Consider the following 19100-nt stretch of genomic DNA (forward strand, 5'->3'; position numbering starts at 1 on the left):
TTTATTTTCAGTACTTTCATTAGGGTGGAAAGGTGAAAGTGGAATCTTTTATTTTGGGGGTCTGGTGTACGTTCCCAGGAGTTTATTTATTTATTGGTGCATGCGCCCTATAACTTCTCGTGCACACTCGTAACAGTGACAATATGTGACAGCCGCGTTTTAAATACTGATAGTAATGATACAAAACATTTGCTGTATGTAAATTTCGTGTGCACTATCTTTGTTGCACTATATACTGTATGTGAAGTGAATCCGAAGTTGTGGGAAGAGTTTGGTGGAGGGGCGGGGGTTTGTGGTGCACTCGATTTCAAGTTGAGAATATTGGGATTTTTTTTTTCCAAAGAAACTATATATAGCGGAGCAGAATTTTTCCGGGTGTCCATGTTTGTGTTAACTGCGTCAAAGCAAAAAGAATAATTTCTAAAGTCCAAGAGATCTGCTATTTACTTCAAAAATTTACCTAGTACTTGATCAAGTGAAAACAACTAGTACTACAAGGTAGGCTAGAGATACTGTATTAATTGTCGCAATCATTAAAGATAACTTTATCTTTTACATAGGTCGGGGTCCTCTGCTTCCACATTCCGGATGACTCATAGCAGAACAGTCTCATTGTTATAAGTGTCACGACTCACGAGTCATTATGTCAAAAGAAGCATGCGAGTAATACGCAACAGTTGGCTTCTCTTGTAGCTGCTACACATTTGCAGATATGTATGTATATACAGAGAGAGAGAGAGAGAGAGAGAGTTTTGAACTAGCATTCGCAGGGTCTGTGGTCTGCTCCCGGCTTCCCATCCGCCAGTCAACCCATCTGGTGGAAGTCAGGAAAATTGTGATTTTTTTTTTATAACTAAAGCTGCCTATAGACAGTAGGCCTATATTGTCACATGAAGCTAATCCTGTGCCAGCATTAGCTGCGGCTCATTGAGCAGCCAGTATGTTTAATAATATATAGCCATAGATAATGTACAGATATACATGATACGTACTGAAGACACTACATCAAGAGATTCTGTTTTAATACATGATATGTACTAAAGACACTACATCAAGAGATTCTGTTTTTACCCAGGATTTGCCTGTTAATGTTTACCAGCAAACCGCGTGTGATATGAGCAGGTACTCTGTAATCATTACGTTGTCAAACCCACAAGGATTACAGTTATCAGTGTTGGTTTGTGGATGAACCTCTGTGCAGAAAAATACACCTTTCAGTCAGAGGAAATATAAAAGTACAGAGTGGTGGACGCGTTTTACCCATAAAAGCCAAAAGTCACAGACTTGCCACAAGTGTAGGATGATGATAATGCTCGTTTTCCTTTTTAAAATGAACTCTTTCCCTCTCGCTCTCGTCAGTGCATGTCCACTCTGCAGGAGTGACATCACTCGTGCCTGAACAAGTGTGTACGACAATTGACCCTTCCGAGACTGATCACTACTTGCGGGTGAGGAGTTACACTGAGCATAATACTCAGTTTTATCGGGTGAATAAGAAAGATAGCACAGTTTTTTCTTTCACTTGGATCTACAGGTTATGAACGCCCGTAGGGGGTTAGTGCCATCAATGCACCTCATGCGGTGCACTGTAGGCATAGGCATTACTTAAGGTTCTTTGCAGCGTGCCTTCGGCCCCTAGCTGCAACCCCTTTCGTTCCTTTTACTGTACCTCCTTTCATATTCTCTTTCTTCCATCTTACTTTCTACCCTCTCTTAATAACTGATTCATAGTGCAACTGCGAGGTTTCCTCCTGTTACACCTTTCTTATCTTCTTACTGTCAATTTCCGTTCCAGCGCTGAATGACCTCATAGGTCCCAGTGCTTGGCCTTTGGCCTAAATTCTCAATTCAGTTCAATTCAGTTCAATACAGTTTATGAACCATGCTGCTCAATTCAGTATTTCTGGTTGAGTAGGCTAAACATGAAGAGCCCGTTACTTTAAGTGCCATGCTTCTTTTTTCTGAACGAGTACTCCCTATTTTTTTTGGATACACTGTACTTTATATACATTTACAAACTGCACAAGGAACAATAACTTACGCTGGTAAAAGGCCACCTAATTATTTATATTCCCATTACGACAGCACGAACGGAAGTTGTATGTTGATTTCCAAGATCTAAGCAACTGTCACCCGCATTGTTTCTGCATTGTGTCATTTCAAACCAGTTTTACAGGTAATTACTTTCCTTGTTAGTGTTAATTATTATTCCATGATACGCACCCTTTAATCATACGACGTAATTTCGAGAAATGACGAACACCTCCCGAGTTAATGGTAAGTTTTCCTCGACTGTAGATTTGGCACCGCAGCGGCAGTGAAAAGGTTCGTTTATCTATAAACTTCCCTTGGGTGGGAGGGGCCACGTATCCCTTGCCCTTTAGTGGGTGGGTCTTGGTAGGTCCCCGTCTCCTTTGCCCTGAAGGAGAGTGGTCGTGGGGGAGCCCTTGCCCGACCCCCTTGGGTATCTGTTACTACAGCTGCTGCTGCTGCAGAGGCGGAGAGAGAGAGTAGAGTCGAGACTTGTGACTCAGAAATGTCTTCAGTGTGTGCCGAGGGAGCCAAGTGAGAACGTCACTTTCCGTCACTGAGGTGAAATTATTCACCACCTACGGTGAGTAAGAGTGAAATTGACTTACGCATACGGCATTCTGGTTGTTTTCAATTGCTACACTGTGAGGGCCAACTGTCAAAAATTATTTCATGTACCAAAGACATTCGAGGAAGTCGTGTTTATTTAGCGGTGGGGTGTTTTAGGCAAGGGTGGAAGGATGAGGGTAACTCCTTCATACGTGTGGCCCGAAATTTGGGGTCGACAAACAAGTTATAAAGTAGCTTTATATAAATATCGATAATTTATAAACACAATAACCAAAGATGACACACTCCTTCTGTAACGGTCGGCTTTAGAACACGTGAGACGACGGCAGGCCTATAACACAGGCCTTACGCTTATTCCTGCTTTTGTTGTGTCATTTACGCTTCGTTTCCAAAGGTGCAGTGTAACCTGTACGGGTAGAATAGATTACATTATAATTGGGCACCAGTAACCCAGATTACTTTAATACAAACGTAAGGAATTTAGACCTAAATTGCAATTATTGGGTTATATGTATGACAACACAAATGCTGTATAGGCGTATTCAAGAGAACCGGAAATAATCAGTCAACGACACCTTTGCTTGAATTTCGTAATTCTTTTCTTCCAGTCTGGGTCAGCTTACCTGTCGTCAGCTTACCTGTCAGACAGTTACTGGGCGCCACAGTGGAAAACCAGATTTTTAGGTCGGGAAAAACAAAAACTAGTCTTGTGAGCAAGTAGGCATACGTGCTTCGTGTCAGTTGGTAAGGTACAATGAATCAATTGCATTTTTTAGTGAGAAATAATAAGATATCTGTATATATCACTCACAGGGATACAAACCTAACCTAACCTCCAGGTTACTCCAGGGTACCCAAAGCCAGCTTAATTGTGCATGTATGATGTATGATGACTTGGATGCCCTAACCTTTCCAGAATCCAAAAAAGATAAGGGTCAATGCTGATTTAAAGGTGTACAATACAAAAACATGTTAATGTCACCTTGCTAAGCCCAGAATCCAGCATTCTACCCAATTGGCACACTTTGGGCACATAGTCTCCATGCCATGATGTCACCCATGTAAATAATACCATTTGGGATGCTATTTCATACCAATATTAGGCTATTTAAACAAGTTGTGAATGACAGGGAAACGTTGACATATGACTGTCATAATTACAGAACACTTTTATACTTATTTTCAGTTAAAATGAACATTTTACCTTCCCAAAACTTATTCAGATATTTGTGGAGTTTCGGTGTAATTGCCAGCACCACTGTGCGTCGTGGAATTGCTCTTATGTATTCTTAATCTTCACAGTCTACATGGTAGGAGTATCTAGGTTACTTGTCCAGTTAGTGTGAAGTGTAGTTTTTTAAAACTACTGGACATCTTTTGGTCAGTTGTGAGACAAGCACGGCTGCTTTAGTAGATCTACATGAATATTCAGTGTGTCCAAGTTTTGTGAATTGTGGTAATTGTGACAAGTTCGAAACATGGTGCCCTGTAACGGTCCTGGTCGTTTCGGCCGTAAGTCACTTAGGCCGTAACATCCAAAACAATGTAAGACGTTATGTTTATGGTATTTACCGTTATGTTTATGATATTTACCGTTATGTTTATGATATTTACCGTTATTATTTTATGTTTTACGTACATCCCCAAGGGCTGGTACTAAACATGGCGCCCATTTTGCACGTAAACGTGCTTACGGCCTAAATGACTTACGGCCGAAACGACCCGAACTCCCCTGTAACAGGCTTCAGTTACAGTACTCAAGGTTAGGTTACATTAGAGAAGGTTAGGTTATGATTTTTCTGTGTATTTTCATGTTTTAATTAATTTTTTTTCTGTACATCCCTTTATAAATCCATAATTGTTTTAGTAATGGGGTGAACATAAACTTAAATCCAACAGGTTTCTCCATTCAGGTGTAATTGTATATATTTACGAAACTCTTGTTTTTCCAAGAGTAAAGTAAAAGAATAACTTGCACATAAACAGTTCAAGAAGGAAAAGTAGAAAATGTGTGAAAATACTGGACATGTATGTATATGCACTAACTGCTAAATGTTTGTACTGAATACAAACACAGTCACGTTAAACATCCTGCAGGTCCTTGACTGACCATCAGGTTGAGACACCTCTCAATTTGTTTCGTTCAACATAGATGTGAAAAGGAAAGTGGACAACAAGAGGTGTGTGAAGGATTTGGCTTCGTCAGTTTTATGTCCTGGGCTTTAGTGTAACCAGTCTTATTGTGCTACAAAGGTAGGTTGTTTAAGGAGTGTGCTGGCTGGGTTCCTTCACAGTGCAGAGGTTTGGCACTAGCAGTGGGAGACCAAAAGATATTCGCAGGTTACTTCAAAGGGTATTATTCCACCTTTGATATTGCCAATTCTTGCCAGCTAATTCACATTCTGCTTGTTCTCATGGGTTATGCTTAGAGCCCTTATTTTTAAACTTCAGAATCTTGGAGTTGGTGAATAAGTTTTAGGATTACTCCAAGATTTCCTTACAGTAGGCAGCATTGAGTTGCTGTTGATGGAACCTTTAGCAAACCAAGACCTATTGTGTCTGGTGTTCCACAAGGCAGTGTTCATGGTCAGCTAATATTTTTAGTATATTACAAGTGATATGGTTGTTGGCCTGGAAAACAAGATTGTTCAGTATGCCAGTGATGCAACACTTGTGGGTGTAGTAAAGCCTCCATTTATGAGAAATAAGGCTGACCTTAGTTTTAATCAGTAAAAGGAAAACAGTATTGATTAGTAGGTCTGTACAGATTTTCCACCCAATCCTTCCCTTCATGTGCATGGAACTGCTAAATGAGTCTAAAACATGACTGTACTTGGTGTCACTAGTGACTCGTGCTTTAATTCTGAGAAACATCTAATGAAAGTGATAGCAAATGCTTCACGGAAGTTAGGAATTATACATAATGCCTCCTGCATTTATAACTGATAAAAAAAGCGCAACCAGTTTTAGGTCATTTGCCCTTCCCCTACTAGAATACTGTTCTGTGATGTGGATGTCTGTTTCTGCCAGGGATTTTATCTGTTTTAGATAGAATGGTTGGTAGTGGTGGGATTCGGTTTCCTAACACCCAGTAGTTATGACTTGGGCCATCGACGGATGGTCTCATGTTTGTCAGTTTTCCAAGAAGTTGAATGTAAACAGAGAACTTTTGTTATCAAAATTGATCTGATCCTCTTTTCTGCTTAGATCAACCAGATTCGCTGAACAGCAGCGCCATTATGCAGTTAATGTTCCTCACACTGTTGGACTGTGGAATAGTCTCCCTGAGGATGTTGTGCAATTAGGACTTAAAAGTTCAAGCGAAGATACAATGCATTACTACCCTTAAACAATTCACCTTGTATTTTGCTAATTTATATCTGTTTGTATCTATTAATTTATCTGTTTTTCTTTTCTTATAACTGACCGCTACTTTCTGTATGTCCTCTTATCTTCTTGAACGTCTCCCAAATGAACGCCATATTCCTTGGAAGCATGTATTTCAAGTCAGTGGCTGCTGTAGGCTTGTTCCATATGAACAGGGGTTTATCTTCTGATTAATAATAATAACAATAATGATGATAATAATGCAACAATAATAATAATAATAATAATTGTACCGAGGGGAGGCAACCAGCTCTCTTTCTCAGACAATGCCAATCCAAGTATGTAGCTGAGCTCTCCCAGGGTGAGACTTTAGTGTGTGTTCAATGGGTGTTTTGCTGGAGTGTTAAGAGATGTTTCCACCCCTCAGTAATCCAAGCAACCCATATTTCACTGGCTTTGCTAAGTAGCTCAACAGTGTTGAGCCCCCTGTTGTGGTCTCCTTGCCTTGGGAGATAACCCATCGTATTAAGCAAGGCATACCCCTATGATGCTACTTCCTGCCTTGACTCACCTCACACTGTAACCAAAGAGAGTAAGACTTGTGAATGGGATAATTTGAAGAAATGGTAGTGCAGATCATCATATTCCACCTCCTCAGTTTCTACCCTTTCTTCCATAGAAAGAAGGAAGAGATCTCAAACCTTCCCACATAGGGTTAGCAAGTGCATCCGTTCACTCTGCCATAGGTAGAGTTGACAATGGGTTCTGAGTGTGCTAGTAAACCAGTGTCTCGCTGTATTCTTCGAAGACACAAAGGTTATCCTAGACTTTTCCCCTGGTTTTATTTCTGTTGAAGTATGCAGAGAAGAGTTAATACTATCTTCTTGCTTGTTACAGTGTGTGATCTCCAGATCTTGAGTGTGCAGATGGGTTCATACAACTGGTTGCTGTTGTGCAATACCACCAGACATCTTAACGGTCTGTGTGTACGTGGTTGTGCGGACCCTCGAGCAGTGCCTCATCCGTCCAGAACTCCCCATTGTACGTGCACAAGATTCCCTGATCATATGTGTTCATTCAGAGGGTTTTGTATGAAAGGTTATTGCTTTACTATACTGTATGGCTGAGCATCATGGTTATCCATGTGCACTTGATCTTGCAGATACTCAGGTTATTTCTAGTTCATCCAAGACTCATGCTGTAAGGGTGAACAGTACCATTCATCCATACCCTCAAATTCATGGTCCACATACCTTCATGGTCCACAGGTATGTGGACCATGATTTTGAATGGTTATGAGTCAAGTTCAGCTCATGATTAAGCAGTCATTACCACCAGGTGTGATCTTTTGTGTCCATGGTCTGAAAGCTGTCAACCTCTCTTTTGGGGAGAGGATCAGACTCATGCTTTAGGTGTCTGTTAGGACTTGGGGTCTCTTTCTTTCAGAAATCATCCAGGCAGAGTTTTACTTTTTTTTTTTTTTTTTTTTTTTTCCTAAGAGGTTGTTGGACTCATTTATGAGCATAAAGACTTTTTTTTTTGGGGGAGGGGTGGCGGCAGACAACTGCTACTCTTTTGTCCAACCATCTTATCAGTAGATCTTGCACCTAGGTTCACTCTGGGTGAGGCAGTTGTTCTGATTTTTGTGTTTGCTGCTTCCTCATAGTATCTTGGATCAAGTTAATGGTCTGTTCTGCAAATCAATAGGTTCCCTGCTGTCCAACAGATCAAGCAATCTTGTTTCCCAACCATTGACACCCCAGAAGATACATAGGCTATTCCCCTCCAAGTTATCTTAACAGTGTCGACTGACAAACATCCTCCCCTGGGATAAACTGCGTAAAGGTTGTAATGTCTCAGTTGCGAAGTCAGAACTCATGGAGTCAGTCACCATAATCTCCTTCCAGGTACCATTGTGGTTCAGACTTTGGTTGAACATGCTTGCTGACTTTGTCATCTCTGGGTTGTCATCTGCAAATGAGGGCACAAAATTCCAGAGGGTGTTGGTGTTTGGAGGAAAAGCAATGATTTTCCGCTTAGATAACCTATGAGTAGACTTTGTCCTGAGAAGATGTCTTTTTATACCTGTGCTCCTCTTTTGACAAATTTTGGTGAAAGTTTGTCTCGAGACACTCGATGTAACAAACTGGTCATAGGTCCTTTATGCTATCGAAGAAGTGGAGACAGTAATGGAGAAGAGAGAGGAGCTGTGATGGCCAGGACACCTTGATTCACTATGAAGTCTTCTTCAGTCCCTCCCATGTGTTCAAGGGTACTGTGACCAAACTTTTGCTCAGTGGATGGGGTTTGGAGTGAAGTCAGACACTTTCTCTGTGTCTAGTATCAGGAGCATTACTAAAGGTCCTTTGTAGCATCCCTTCGGCCCCTGGCTGCAACTTCTTTCATTCCTTTTACTGTACCTCCGTTCTTATTGTTTTTCTTCCATGTGACTCTCCACCCTCTCTTCCCTTTCAGCGCTGAATGACCTCATAGGTCCTAGCTCTTGGTCTTTGGCCTAAATTCTATATTTTGTTCTATTCTAGTATCAGGAATGCTGAGGTCTCCTCAAAACTGTGACCAGGGATGTGGTTCTTCTCATACCCACTTTCCAACTATGGCTCAGTAGGGAGTTGATTACCATGAGCAAAGTGCTTTGAACTGGTAAACTGGCCTGTTTTCCAGGGGAAGTATGTGGACTTCTTCCCTCCGTGTGTCCGAAGTGACACAGGCAATGAATAAAGGCTGGTCCTCCTTTCCTAAGAAGGATATGCAGGGCACTGGTAATGGACAGGGTCTTGCACTGGGGGCCCATGCCATGGAGATGGCTCTTGAGAAAATTCATGCTTGGTCCACTTGCACTACCAAAAGCATGTTGCTCCTGAGAAAGGTTAATTGGGTCTCTGTTACTCCCAACAGAAGACTTAGCCTTTTGTGTAGGACTGCATTCTGTCCCTTCTACACTTGTTTATCCAAAGCTGAGGAAGACAAGGAAGGTGAAGAGCCTGAGGAAGATGAAGCATAGATGAGTTCATTTGCAAATTCATTCCCAGTCCAACTGAACTGCCAACAGGCTCTTGCTCCTGAGAATGGGTACTGGGATCACTGTCTCTCCCAACAGAAGAGTGACATGTGAGAAGACTTCTTAGCCGTATATGTTGGATATCTGACCCTTCTTCCCACACTTCCACCAATCCAAAGATGAGGAAGACAAGGAAGATGAACATGGCAGAGTTTCTTTGACCTCCCAGACCACAGGTCTCTCTGTCCTCTCCTATATCTGCCAAGGAGAAGGGACAGCAGCTTGAGTATCTACAACAGAAGTGGCAGTACTATTCACGATCATAGTAAACACTGCCAGTGCTGTAAAGATGGGATCCACCAAGAACCATGCAGGTAGGGAACTGGCAGATGTTTCAAGAAGATATAAATGGAAGGCATTCTTAAAATGCCAAGGATAAGTCGCAACCCCCACCTTCAACAATCCTTTCATCTCTGGGGATGTCTCAGAGTAAATATATGCACAACATAAGCAGGAGAAGTGCAGGTTAAAGCATGAGCAAGGTGAAAGTAGAAGCCTCTACATTGGGGGAGAGTGCTGTCAGTGCATTTCATGCAGTGCACTGTAGGCATTACTCAATAGTGTTTGCAGTGTTCATTCGCCCTTAGTTGCCCACACTTATTTAGCCTTCTGCTGTAAATCCTTTCTTGCTTCCTGTCTTCCATCTTGCTTTTCAACCCCTTTTACTACTACTTCTTTGTGCAACAATGGGGATTTCTCCCAGCTCCACCATTTGATCCTAGTAATTCACCTCATTTATTCTTTGGATCTCTTTCATCTTTCTGTCTAACCACTCCAATTCCCTCTTTTCAGTGTCTTCAGCGCAGAATGCCTGAAAGTGTCCCAGTGCTTTTGATTTATAAATTTCATGATTCATGCATTCACAATAGTAGGAGCCAACATTTCAACAGCACCCTCCTCAGAGTGATAGTGGCAGTGGGTTCTCTGCAGAAGACAAACAACCTTCTTTCCCTTCCTCCTCCTAGACCCATACTCCTTTTGGGCAGGCAATCAAAGACTGACAGATGATGAGGTAGGTTAGTTACCACAGGTGGCACAAACCTAGCACATAAACATTTCATGCCCGGGACATCTTCGCTGATCATTCTTCCTAGAGAAAGAATTCCAAGACACCATCGTGCTAACCGCCATTACAATAAACACAATCCACAGACAAACCAAAATCATTAACCATTCAGGTAAGTAAATACTTGAGTGAAAAGCTCCTACAACAGCCATGATGCTAGATACCCTAGCACTTCAGCACAGCAAGGAGGCCAAAGATATGATGATGCTGCTTGCTTAATGAGTGCGGTGAGCCCCCACCTTGTCACTGGACTACCACTAATTTTGTAACTACTTTGTTACCAAATTTCAGTTGCTTGACCGGTTTACCAAAGATGTGCTATATAAAAGATGAAGATTTGTATTCTTGAAGGAACAAATAAATGCTTTTTATGCTCATACTGAAAGATCGCTTTTCATTAGCGTAGATAGGTACCGTATGTGAAAAATTACAAATTCTTTGTAAGAGAACAAGGCTATTAGTGTTTAAATAACTCTGGGGTACCCAAACTCATTTAACGGGTGAGGATATTTGGTAAATGGTTCTGTTTTATTATTTATGGCCATTAGCCTTTAGTGATGAATCTAGGTTCAGTTGATTTTTGTGAGAAAATTTGGCAGATTGATGATGTTTGGTTGATGGTGTTCTTTTGTCCTTTATTGCTATGATACAGTTAAGACTATTTTCCTTAAAATCTTACAAATTGAATTATAGAAATTTTAAGAAATTCTATATTTATTTCTTATATATGATAAGGGTTTCCTAATTTTAAATGGATATGTTTACATTAATGAGTAAAGTTTCTAGTATTTTTAATGTGTAGCCTGTTTACCATATGCTCATATCTAGCTTAGTCCCAAAGAAAAAAATGGAGATAAGGACAGCTTCTCAGCTCTGAAGGAAGCAGTAGTGGAAATAAGTTTACTGTAATGAATGTGATTCCAATAATCTGTAGGTGCTGAGTGTTTATAGACCGACATTGTATGCAACTCATTACCTTGACATTTTTCTTTCCAGGGTTGACAGACAGTAGGTGGTTGATGTGCGCATTGCTGCTGATGTAGATGTGAGACGTTCATTCTTCCTGGGTGTCTGCATGATCTTGTATGCTTAGTACCTGTTGAGAGTTTACCTATTAAGTACTCCATCATCCAAATACAACACTAGTACTCTGTTATTCTGGTTATCCATCCACAATGACTATGCTAAGAGGATTCTTGTATGCTGACCTCATTGAGGCAGAAAACCTTCCCGATTGTGATACAGCATTTTTCAACATTGATCCGAAGGATACGTCTGATCCTTTTGCACAAATCAAATTAGGTACAAGTGTTATCTGCAAGACTGATTATGTTAACAATGATGAATCTCCAAAATGGCAGGAGTCATACAGGATACCAGTTTGCCATGTTGCTGATAAATTACAGGTACAGGTCCTGGATAAAGATCATGTATCTGCTGGTTTGTTGGGCGAGGTTACTTTACGAGTGGAAGATCTGTTGGATGGTGAAACTTTGGAAGGGTGGTACCCCCTTACCGGATGTGAGGGCCGAATTAATTTGAAATTGAATTATGTTCCTAAAGAAGCTATTGAAGCAACATTTGAAGTGCCTGACTGTTACTTTGAACTCCGAGAAGGTTGTAAAGTCACTCCTTATCAGGATGCCCACTGTCCCCCACTACCAATTTATGAAAGTATCCCTACTGCCAGTGGTGAAACCTATGATGCCCCTTGTGCATGGACTGATTTATATAAGGCACTAAGTAATGCCCAGAAGTTTATTTATATTACTGGGTGGAGTGTTTACACAGGGACAGTTTTGGTGAGAGGTGATGATGACTGTGACCAGGAAGGCAAAGGGGAATCAGTAGGAGAACTATTAAAAAGGAAGGCAAGCGAAGGGGTTCGTGTTCTTATTATGGTATGGAATGAAAAGATGAGTACTGGTGTGACCCAGGGTTTTATGGGGACCCATGATGAAGAGACAAGAACTTATTTTGAGGGCAGTGACGTTGAGGTAGCTGTTGTTCCAAGGGTGAGAGCATTAGGAGGTTTGACATCATTCTTTCAAAATCAGTTTGCACAGACTTGCTACACACATCATCAAAAAACAGTAATTTTAGATATTCCTCCTCTTGAGGGAGAAGAATTACCCAGGATTCAAGCTTTTGTAGGTGGTCTTGATATCACCGATGGAAGGTATGATACCCCAGAGCATGAACTATTTAGAACTTTACAGAATTTGCACCAAGGGGACTTCTATAATGGAGTTGCTACTACAACAAGCGAGGAAGGCCCCCGTCAGCCTTGGCATGATATTCATTGTCGATTGGATGGCCCAATAGTCCTGGATGTGCTTGCCAATTTCACTGAGCGTTGGAGACAGCAGGTGCTAGATAGACAATCCCGTTTGCTGTCAATTTCAAATGAAGAATTTCTTCTTGATGCCCCAGCAGTTTGTGATGAAGGGTCCTTGTGGAATGCCCAGCTGTTCAGGTCAATCACTTCAGATTCAGCTCTCTTTGATTTTGATAAGATTTCTACCATCCCCAAGAGGAAAGGAAAATACGTAGATGACAGCATACATCGGGCCTACATTCACAACATTAGACGTGCTGACAGTTTCCTTTATATTGAAAATCAGTATTTCCTGGGGTCTGCATATAGTTGGAATGATGAACAGGGCACCAAAGCACATCATCTAATACCACAAGAAATTGCTCAGCGCATTGTTGAGAAGATCAATGCTGGGCAGCACTTTACTGTATATGTTGTGGTTCCTATGTTTCCTGAGGGGGACCCAGTCAGTGGTCCCGTCCAAGAAATCCTACACTGGCAGCATCGTACGATGGAAATGATGTACCGTGAAATAGCCCGGGCTATTGAAGCAAATGAACTGGACACTCACCCAAGAGATTATCTGTCATTTTTCTGTTTAGGAAAAGGAGAATGCCCCGATGAGATTCCTGAAGATCTACCAGCCCCTGAACCTGGTACCCCAGCTAGTGTTCTGAGGGAGCAGGCACGTCTTATGATTTATGTTCATTCAAAAATGATGATTGTGGATGATGACTATATCCTTATAGGCTCAGCGAACATTAATCAGCGTAGTATGGGTGGCACGAGGGATTCGGAAGTTGCTGTTGGATGTTTTCAGCCCCTTCACATGCGAGAAGTTTGTGGAGACCCACGTGGAGCAGTTCATGAATTTCGGATGTCTCTTTGGGCTGAACACCTGGATGGTGTGGAGGAGGTGCATCACAATCCTGGCACCATAGAATGCATGAGAGCTGTTAATGCATCAGCTGACGACAATTGGAGTGCTTATGCTGGAACAGAGCCTTGCAAAGTTGATGGTCACTTGATGCGCTATCCGGTTGAAGTGTGTCAAGATGGTTCGGTCATAGCCTTAATTGGGTGTGAAAATTTCCCGGATACTGAAGCTCCAGTTTTGGGAGCACCCAATTATTTGCCCAACAAGCTAACAACATAACTCCAGTAAAGTTTGATTAGATTTGCACAAGAGTTTTGAGGTTTTTGTTCAGTTAATGCTCATTATATCAGTGACTTGTTGTTAGTTGTTTTTCAGAGCAGTTATACAGTGGTTTTAACATTGAATTTTAAATTGCTTACAGTACTGGAAAAGACACTGCATTTATTATTATATCATAATGTTATGCTGTTACAACAGATTATGGAAAGGATACTTGATGTTGATTTGAAGGATTTGGTCAATCACAGTAAAAAATAATTATTTTAGTAGAATGAATGTCCAAATATTAACCTTAGTGTTTTTTGCCGATAAAAAGCCAAAGTTTTACTTTGTAAAACTTTAGTAGAAGTACACTGTAAAGTAGATTACTGTACGTGGTTATGAAAAATATTTTAGCAGGCCGTTGAGAGGAAGTCTCAGCTCCAATAGGCCTGGATGACTGTTTTACACATATCTTTCAGGATGCAAAAGCTCAAAACAATTTTGTTCTCTTGTGTAGGGGATAGGTTTCCATGAATATGAAATGCAAAAATTAGCTAATACAAGCTGTTTTTTATTCTTTGAATGATGAGCAGTTATAATAGCCTACAAATCACTTGAGAGGAATCCTTTGTTATGTAAGTACTTGAAACCAAAGATTCTTTTGCAAATTGTTATTGACCAGCTTAAACTCTGTATGACTCCTTGGTAGAATCTTTATCTCAGGACACTCACGCTGAAGAAAGAAACTACACTATTAGTTTCTCATTTCTCCTTCTGGACCAGATATGTGTTCAAATTTTAATACTTTGTCAATTCCTATCTCCCAAAAATGCATTTTGTATTTTCAGATAATGATATTATGCACAGTATGTAGATGTTCTGTTACGTTTTTGTTTTGGTGCTTTTTGATTCAATTGACAAACTGTTGAAACTAGATGAGAGTAATAAGACACATTGCTGAGCTTATTGCAGCTAGTTTTTCTGAATGTTTCAGCCTGTGGTAAAACTGATGTTTAGTGATATCACATACTTCAGCTTTGATAAATATCGATCAGATTTAGAGCTTAGTCTAAGTGCTGTTGTTTCTTGTCATGTAGTTACTCAAAGGATTTGCAGTGGTACCATGTTTACAGTTTTATGCTTCATACTATTGCATTTGACCATTTTAAAGGTTTAGTGTTGTCTCTGTTCACTGTAGTTGAAAATTCACGGTGCACAATTGTTATGGGATGATTCGGGGACCAGGAAACTTACAAGACTCTTGTCTTTTTCCTATTCCAAGTGATTATAAATAGATGGTTGTTAGACACTGAATCAAGTTTGAGTATTCATCAAATAGCATTTGCTATGTGTTATGTTAGATATGTGCACTAGAGTTCATGTACTTGGAAGACAGCATTGAAAGCTTACCTGCTTGCCATTTGGATAGCAGTTGTAGTAGCTGCTATCTATTGATATTATTTTTGGTTCTTTTCTGTAGCACAGTATCTGTGTGTTATCAAAGGGATGTAAACATTTGTTGCTGTACACTGCTCAGGTGATTTGTTTGTGTATGCTTTAGCTCTGTTAATGCCGGCACAGATTAAGAACTTATTGAAGTTATCAGTTCTGGAACATTTTTTTCAGGTAGATAGAGCAGTATTAGCAGTATGTATGACCTGTGCTTTGTTGCTTCATAAGAACATTGTATCTCACAAGCTAGGCTGTGTAGGTTATAATTTGCATTATACTGACCAAAATTTTGAAGTTTTGTTATGTAATGCACCCAAGGGCATTATTATTGGTGTATCAAAAAGATGACCTAAGGTAGTTTGTGACATAACTTGAATGCTAATCATTGGGAGCTTTACCAAACATTTAAATGACATTCACCTTTGTGAAGTTGAGTAACTTTTGAACATGGCTAATAATAGGTTGGATGGATGTGCGCAAGCAAAGTTAACCTGGGAAATGAAAGCTAAATGCCATGAGAAGAAGAGCACTGAGAAATTCAGAGTACTATGATGATAATTTACAGTGTAAAGTAATAGGAATCCTATGACTATTGAATTTTGTTAGTTAGCTCTATTGTTTAAAAGTTCAGTAAATTGATTTTATTTGATGTTGGTGATTTCAACTTAGCAAAACTATAATAGTGTGAGCTGTAAAGTGAATTTATACCAACCTTCCAAAGAAGCATATTTTTTAAGGTTCATATCGACAATTAAGTTCTTGAAATTCTTCATGTGGATGCTGTAGGAAACTGAATTAGAAGAAGGAAGAAGAGTAAAACTTTGGAAAAAGGAGGAAAGATGTTGATGTGTTAAGAGTAGGCCATTTGCCTTGAAATATCACACTGTGATTATGCAGCAATTGGTTAGCAGTATAATTGACAGTATTAAAGTGTCCATATCAGTAAAAAGGTCACATGACCATGTTCATAGTTGGTCCAAAAATAAAAGATATTAGTGTGAATCTATGTGCTTTTTAAAGTGTTTTAACATATTTAAAACAGTTGGAGAAGAATGAATGTATGATTAGTTCATTATTAGATTTTAAATGGATTTCAATATTTAAAGTGCTATACTCTGTTTTAATCATTAACAGATCCTTTTAGGGAGCTAGAATGAGAGAGAAACTTGAAACATTCTTGTAGTTAATTGTTGATAAACTAGAGTAGGTGATGACCTAGTATGATAATAGTTAAGATGTCCAGGATATTAACGAGAAACAAATACCGTAGAGAAATGAGCTAGGACAGTTTTACGGTTAGATTCTGATATGCAGGTATTTTTATGAGCCTAATTTGCATAGAAATTGTTCATCTTGAAGTAATTGCATGATGTAAAAGTTCCCTGCTAGTCATGTTTTTGGCTTTTTAATTTTCAATAAAAAAAAAGTAAGCAGATGATGCATGGAATTGCTGTGAAGTATAGGAGGTAGGTTAGATTGAATGTAGTATTTCTGGAAACGTGGAGTTTTATGTATAGTGAAAGTGATGAGTCAGTTTGTTTTGTGTCAGCATATCCTAAAGCTGATATGAGAATGCTTAAAGTTGATTTTTTTTATTTCATGTGCCTGGAGGGATACTATCACAAATGAACAGGTAGTGGGGTGGAGTTTTTATGAAGTTCTATGAATGCAGTATTAATATATTTAGGACAATTCAGTACACCTTGGAGATTCTATCACCAAATTTCAGTATTAGAATTGTGCATGCATACACCTTGTCAGATGTTTTGAAAGATATGTATAAATAAATTTTGTCTCAGGTGATATTGTAAGTAAATATTCTGATCAGTAATTGAAATTATTTTCTTGTAGAGCATGGCTTTATTTTCCATTTAAATGAATTAGGTAGATGGCAAGTATTGTTTTTATTTGTAAAATTTTGTTGGTTCTTTTATAAATATTGTATTCTAAAGTATTGTTAAGTAGCATAAGTATTGGTACTTATACTCCGGTGGCAAAGGGTTTGAATGAGTTGAAATTGGAATAAATACAAGAAGAGTATTGTTTGATGTTCATCATCTGTGTGATCTTGAAATTTGTGGTGGAGACATGATTTTATAGGTGGGTGTTTTAGAAGTGGAGTTGTCAATTGATTTTTAGATATTTCTACAGGGAAGTATGTCCACAATGAATGAGCTGTGTTTATTGTGATATAAGGTACTTAATTGGATTTTATAAGCTTAGAATGCCCTATGCATTATTATTCCTAATATGTAAAAACGTGCCTTGTCAGTGTTATGTTTGGCATAAATTTCCTGTACTGTTAATTGTTATGTTGCAATTTTGTTCCCATCAAAATTGCAAATACAGTATGTGCCTAGCTGTAACATCGTGTTGAGTGGTAAATAAAAGGACATTTATTACTTTTTACTCTAAGTTGTTGCTGGATGATTGGAGAAATGTCCAGCATGAAAACTATAAGGTCGCAGCGCTGCTAGAAGCTTTAGGCTGTGTGTGCCGAAAACCGCATGACTTAATTTGCTGTGTTTTGTCTTCCTAGCTTCTTCAGTAGCTAAATAGCCATACAGGATGATGTGGCTAAATTGACTGTGCTTAAAAACAACTGTTCACTATAAGATAAGAAAATATTTTTTTATATTTTTAGATTAAAGATTAGCATTGAACATGAGTGTTCAGATAGATGTTTAGCAGCATCGTGTTGTTCTTGCCTTGATGTAGTATATTTATGAAAGATTATATAGATGTGAAGTTCATGCATGTTTTTCTCTGTTACCCTAACATTTCCCTTCATTACTTAATTCTTTCTTTTGTATACCTGGAATATGATTTTTAATTGTTAATGGTACAATGCATCCTGTTTAGTAACAAACAGCGTTACTGCAGATTTCTTGAAGTACCACTACTGAGTGACCTTTTATTGTTGTCTGGTTACTGTCTATGGGTTGGGGTTGAGTTTTACGGTATAGCAAAAAATTTTTTAATATATGAGTAACTGGCGTATAACTTGTAAGTGTTAGGGTTAACATGAATTGTGAATTTTTATGAATGTACTTATGTGCAGAATAAACATTTCATTAAATAGGTATAATTATCTGTGACTTTTAAGTCCCGCAGGAATTCATAAATGTGTTCATTTATCAGGGAAAAATGTGCATTAAGTTGAAACATTCTCCCATGGGCAATATCCATGGGGAGAGCTATTGGTAGCAATGAAAAGTATTGCTCCTAAATGTGAATGAAAGTATATCCAATTGTTAACACGCATTATGATACTGTACTTTGCTTCTTAAGAAATTGAATGTTGAAATTTAAAAAAATTTTTTGTGTTCATACAATTTTGGACGTTGAATAATTGAAGCTTACGGTAATATCAGGGAGTGTAGATATACATCATGGCAGTCTTACACTTAAAGGATGTCCTTTAGAAAGTTACGCACATAGTACAGTACTGTATTTCATGGTGTTGGCATCATTAGGGTTGGTGTCACCCAAAGCAATACAGTAACTGTTGGTGTCACCCCCATGGACTACTTGACCAGAGTGTAAATCATCCAGCCATTTTTTCTACTAATGATAATCATAAATCTTACTGCTGCTTATAATTGAATGCAGTGGCAATCCTGTACCAGGGTAAAGTGAAATTTTATTTTATATCCAGTTTTTTTTTCGTACATTCTATTAACAGTTGAGTACCTTGTTTCTGCAATCACAGAAATCCCCAACTCCATGTAATCAAGATCCAGAGATCCTGTGTTGCCCTTAAGCTGTTCAGATAGGTAGACTTATTCAGATAGGTAGACCTGTTATATAATTCAGCCTCTTTTGTGCTTAGGACTTTCTACTTTCGAAAGGGTTGATATCCCAAAATTGCTTTTCGGCAGCACATTAATTATTCACATTTTTATTCTTTTCAAAATTCATTTGGGCTGGTGTACTATAATGAATAGTACCCGATGTATTGATTTACAATATTTGTCTGCAATTTCGCATGTCTTGAATATTTAAAAAAAGTGCATACAGGTATATGTTTTAAACAATAGCATTTATTTCAGGGAATTGTGTCCTTTATGTGAGCTGGACACATTTGATTAACTCAAGAGATTTAGCGGCTTTCTTTCAA

General features: G+C 39.1%; 1 protein-coding gene across 3 annotated transcripts; it reads left to right on the plus strand.

Moving 5' to 3' along the window:
* Positions 1-2313: 2313 nt before the first annotated feature.
* On the plus strand, positions 2314-18071 carry LOC136825758 (uncharacterized). Of its 3 annotated transcripts, none has more exons than XM_067082588.1 (3): positions 2491-2614; positions 3210-3350; positions 11070-18071. In XM_067082588.1, exon 3 carries the CDS (start codon positions 11249-11251, stop codon positions 13544-13546), a length of 2298 nt encoding a protein of 765 aa, XP_066938689.1. In that variant the 5' UTR covers positions 2491-2614; positions 3210-3350; positions 11070-11248; the 3' UTR covers positions 13547-18071. The 3 variants fall into 3 exon arrangements, with proteins under 3 accessions (XP_066938687.1, XP_066938689.1, XP_066938688.1); XM_067082587.1 differs by having other exon boundaries at positions 3210-3345; XM_067082586.1 differs by lacking the exon at positions 3210-3350 and having other exon boundaries at positions 2314-2614.
* The last annotated feature ends 1029 nt before the right edge of the window (positions 18072-19100 follow it).

This window comes from Macrobrachium rosenbergii, chromosome 39 (assembly GCF_040412425.1).
Source record: "Macrobrachium rosenbergii isolate ZJJX-2024 chromosome 39, ASM4041242v1, whole genome shotgun sequence".
Taxonomy (NCBI): domain Eukaryota; kingdom Metazoa; phylum Arthropoda; class Malacostraca; order Decapoda; family Palaemonidae; genus Macrobrachium; species Macrobrachium rosenbergii.

Coding starts and splice junctions, on each gene's coding strand:
- LOC136825758 (XM_067082586.1), top strand. CDS start 11,249: ATGACTATGCTAAGAGGATTCTTGTATGCTGACCTCATTGAGGCAGAA.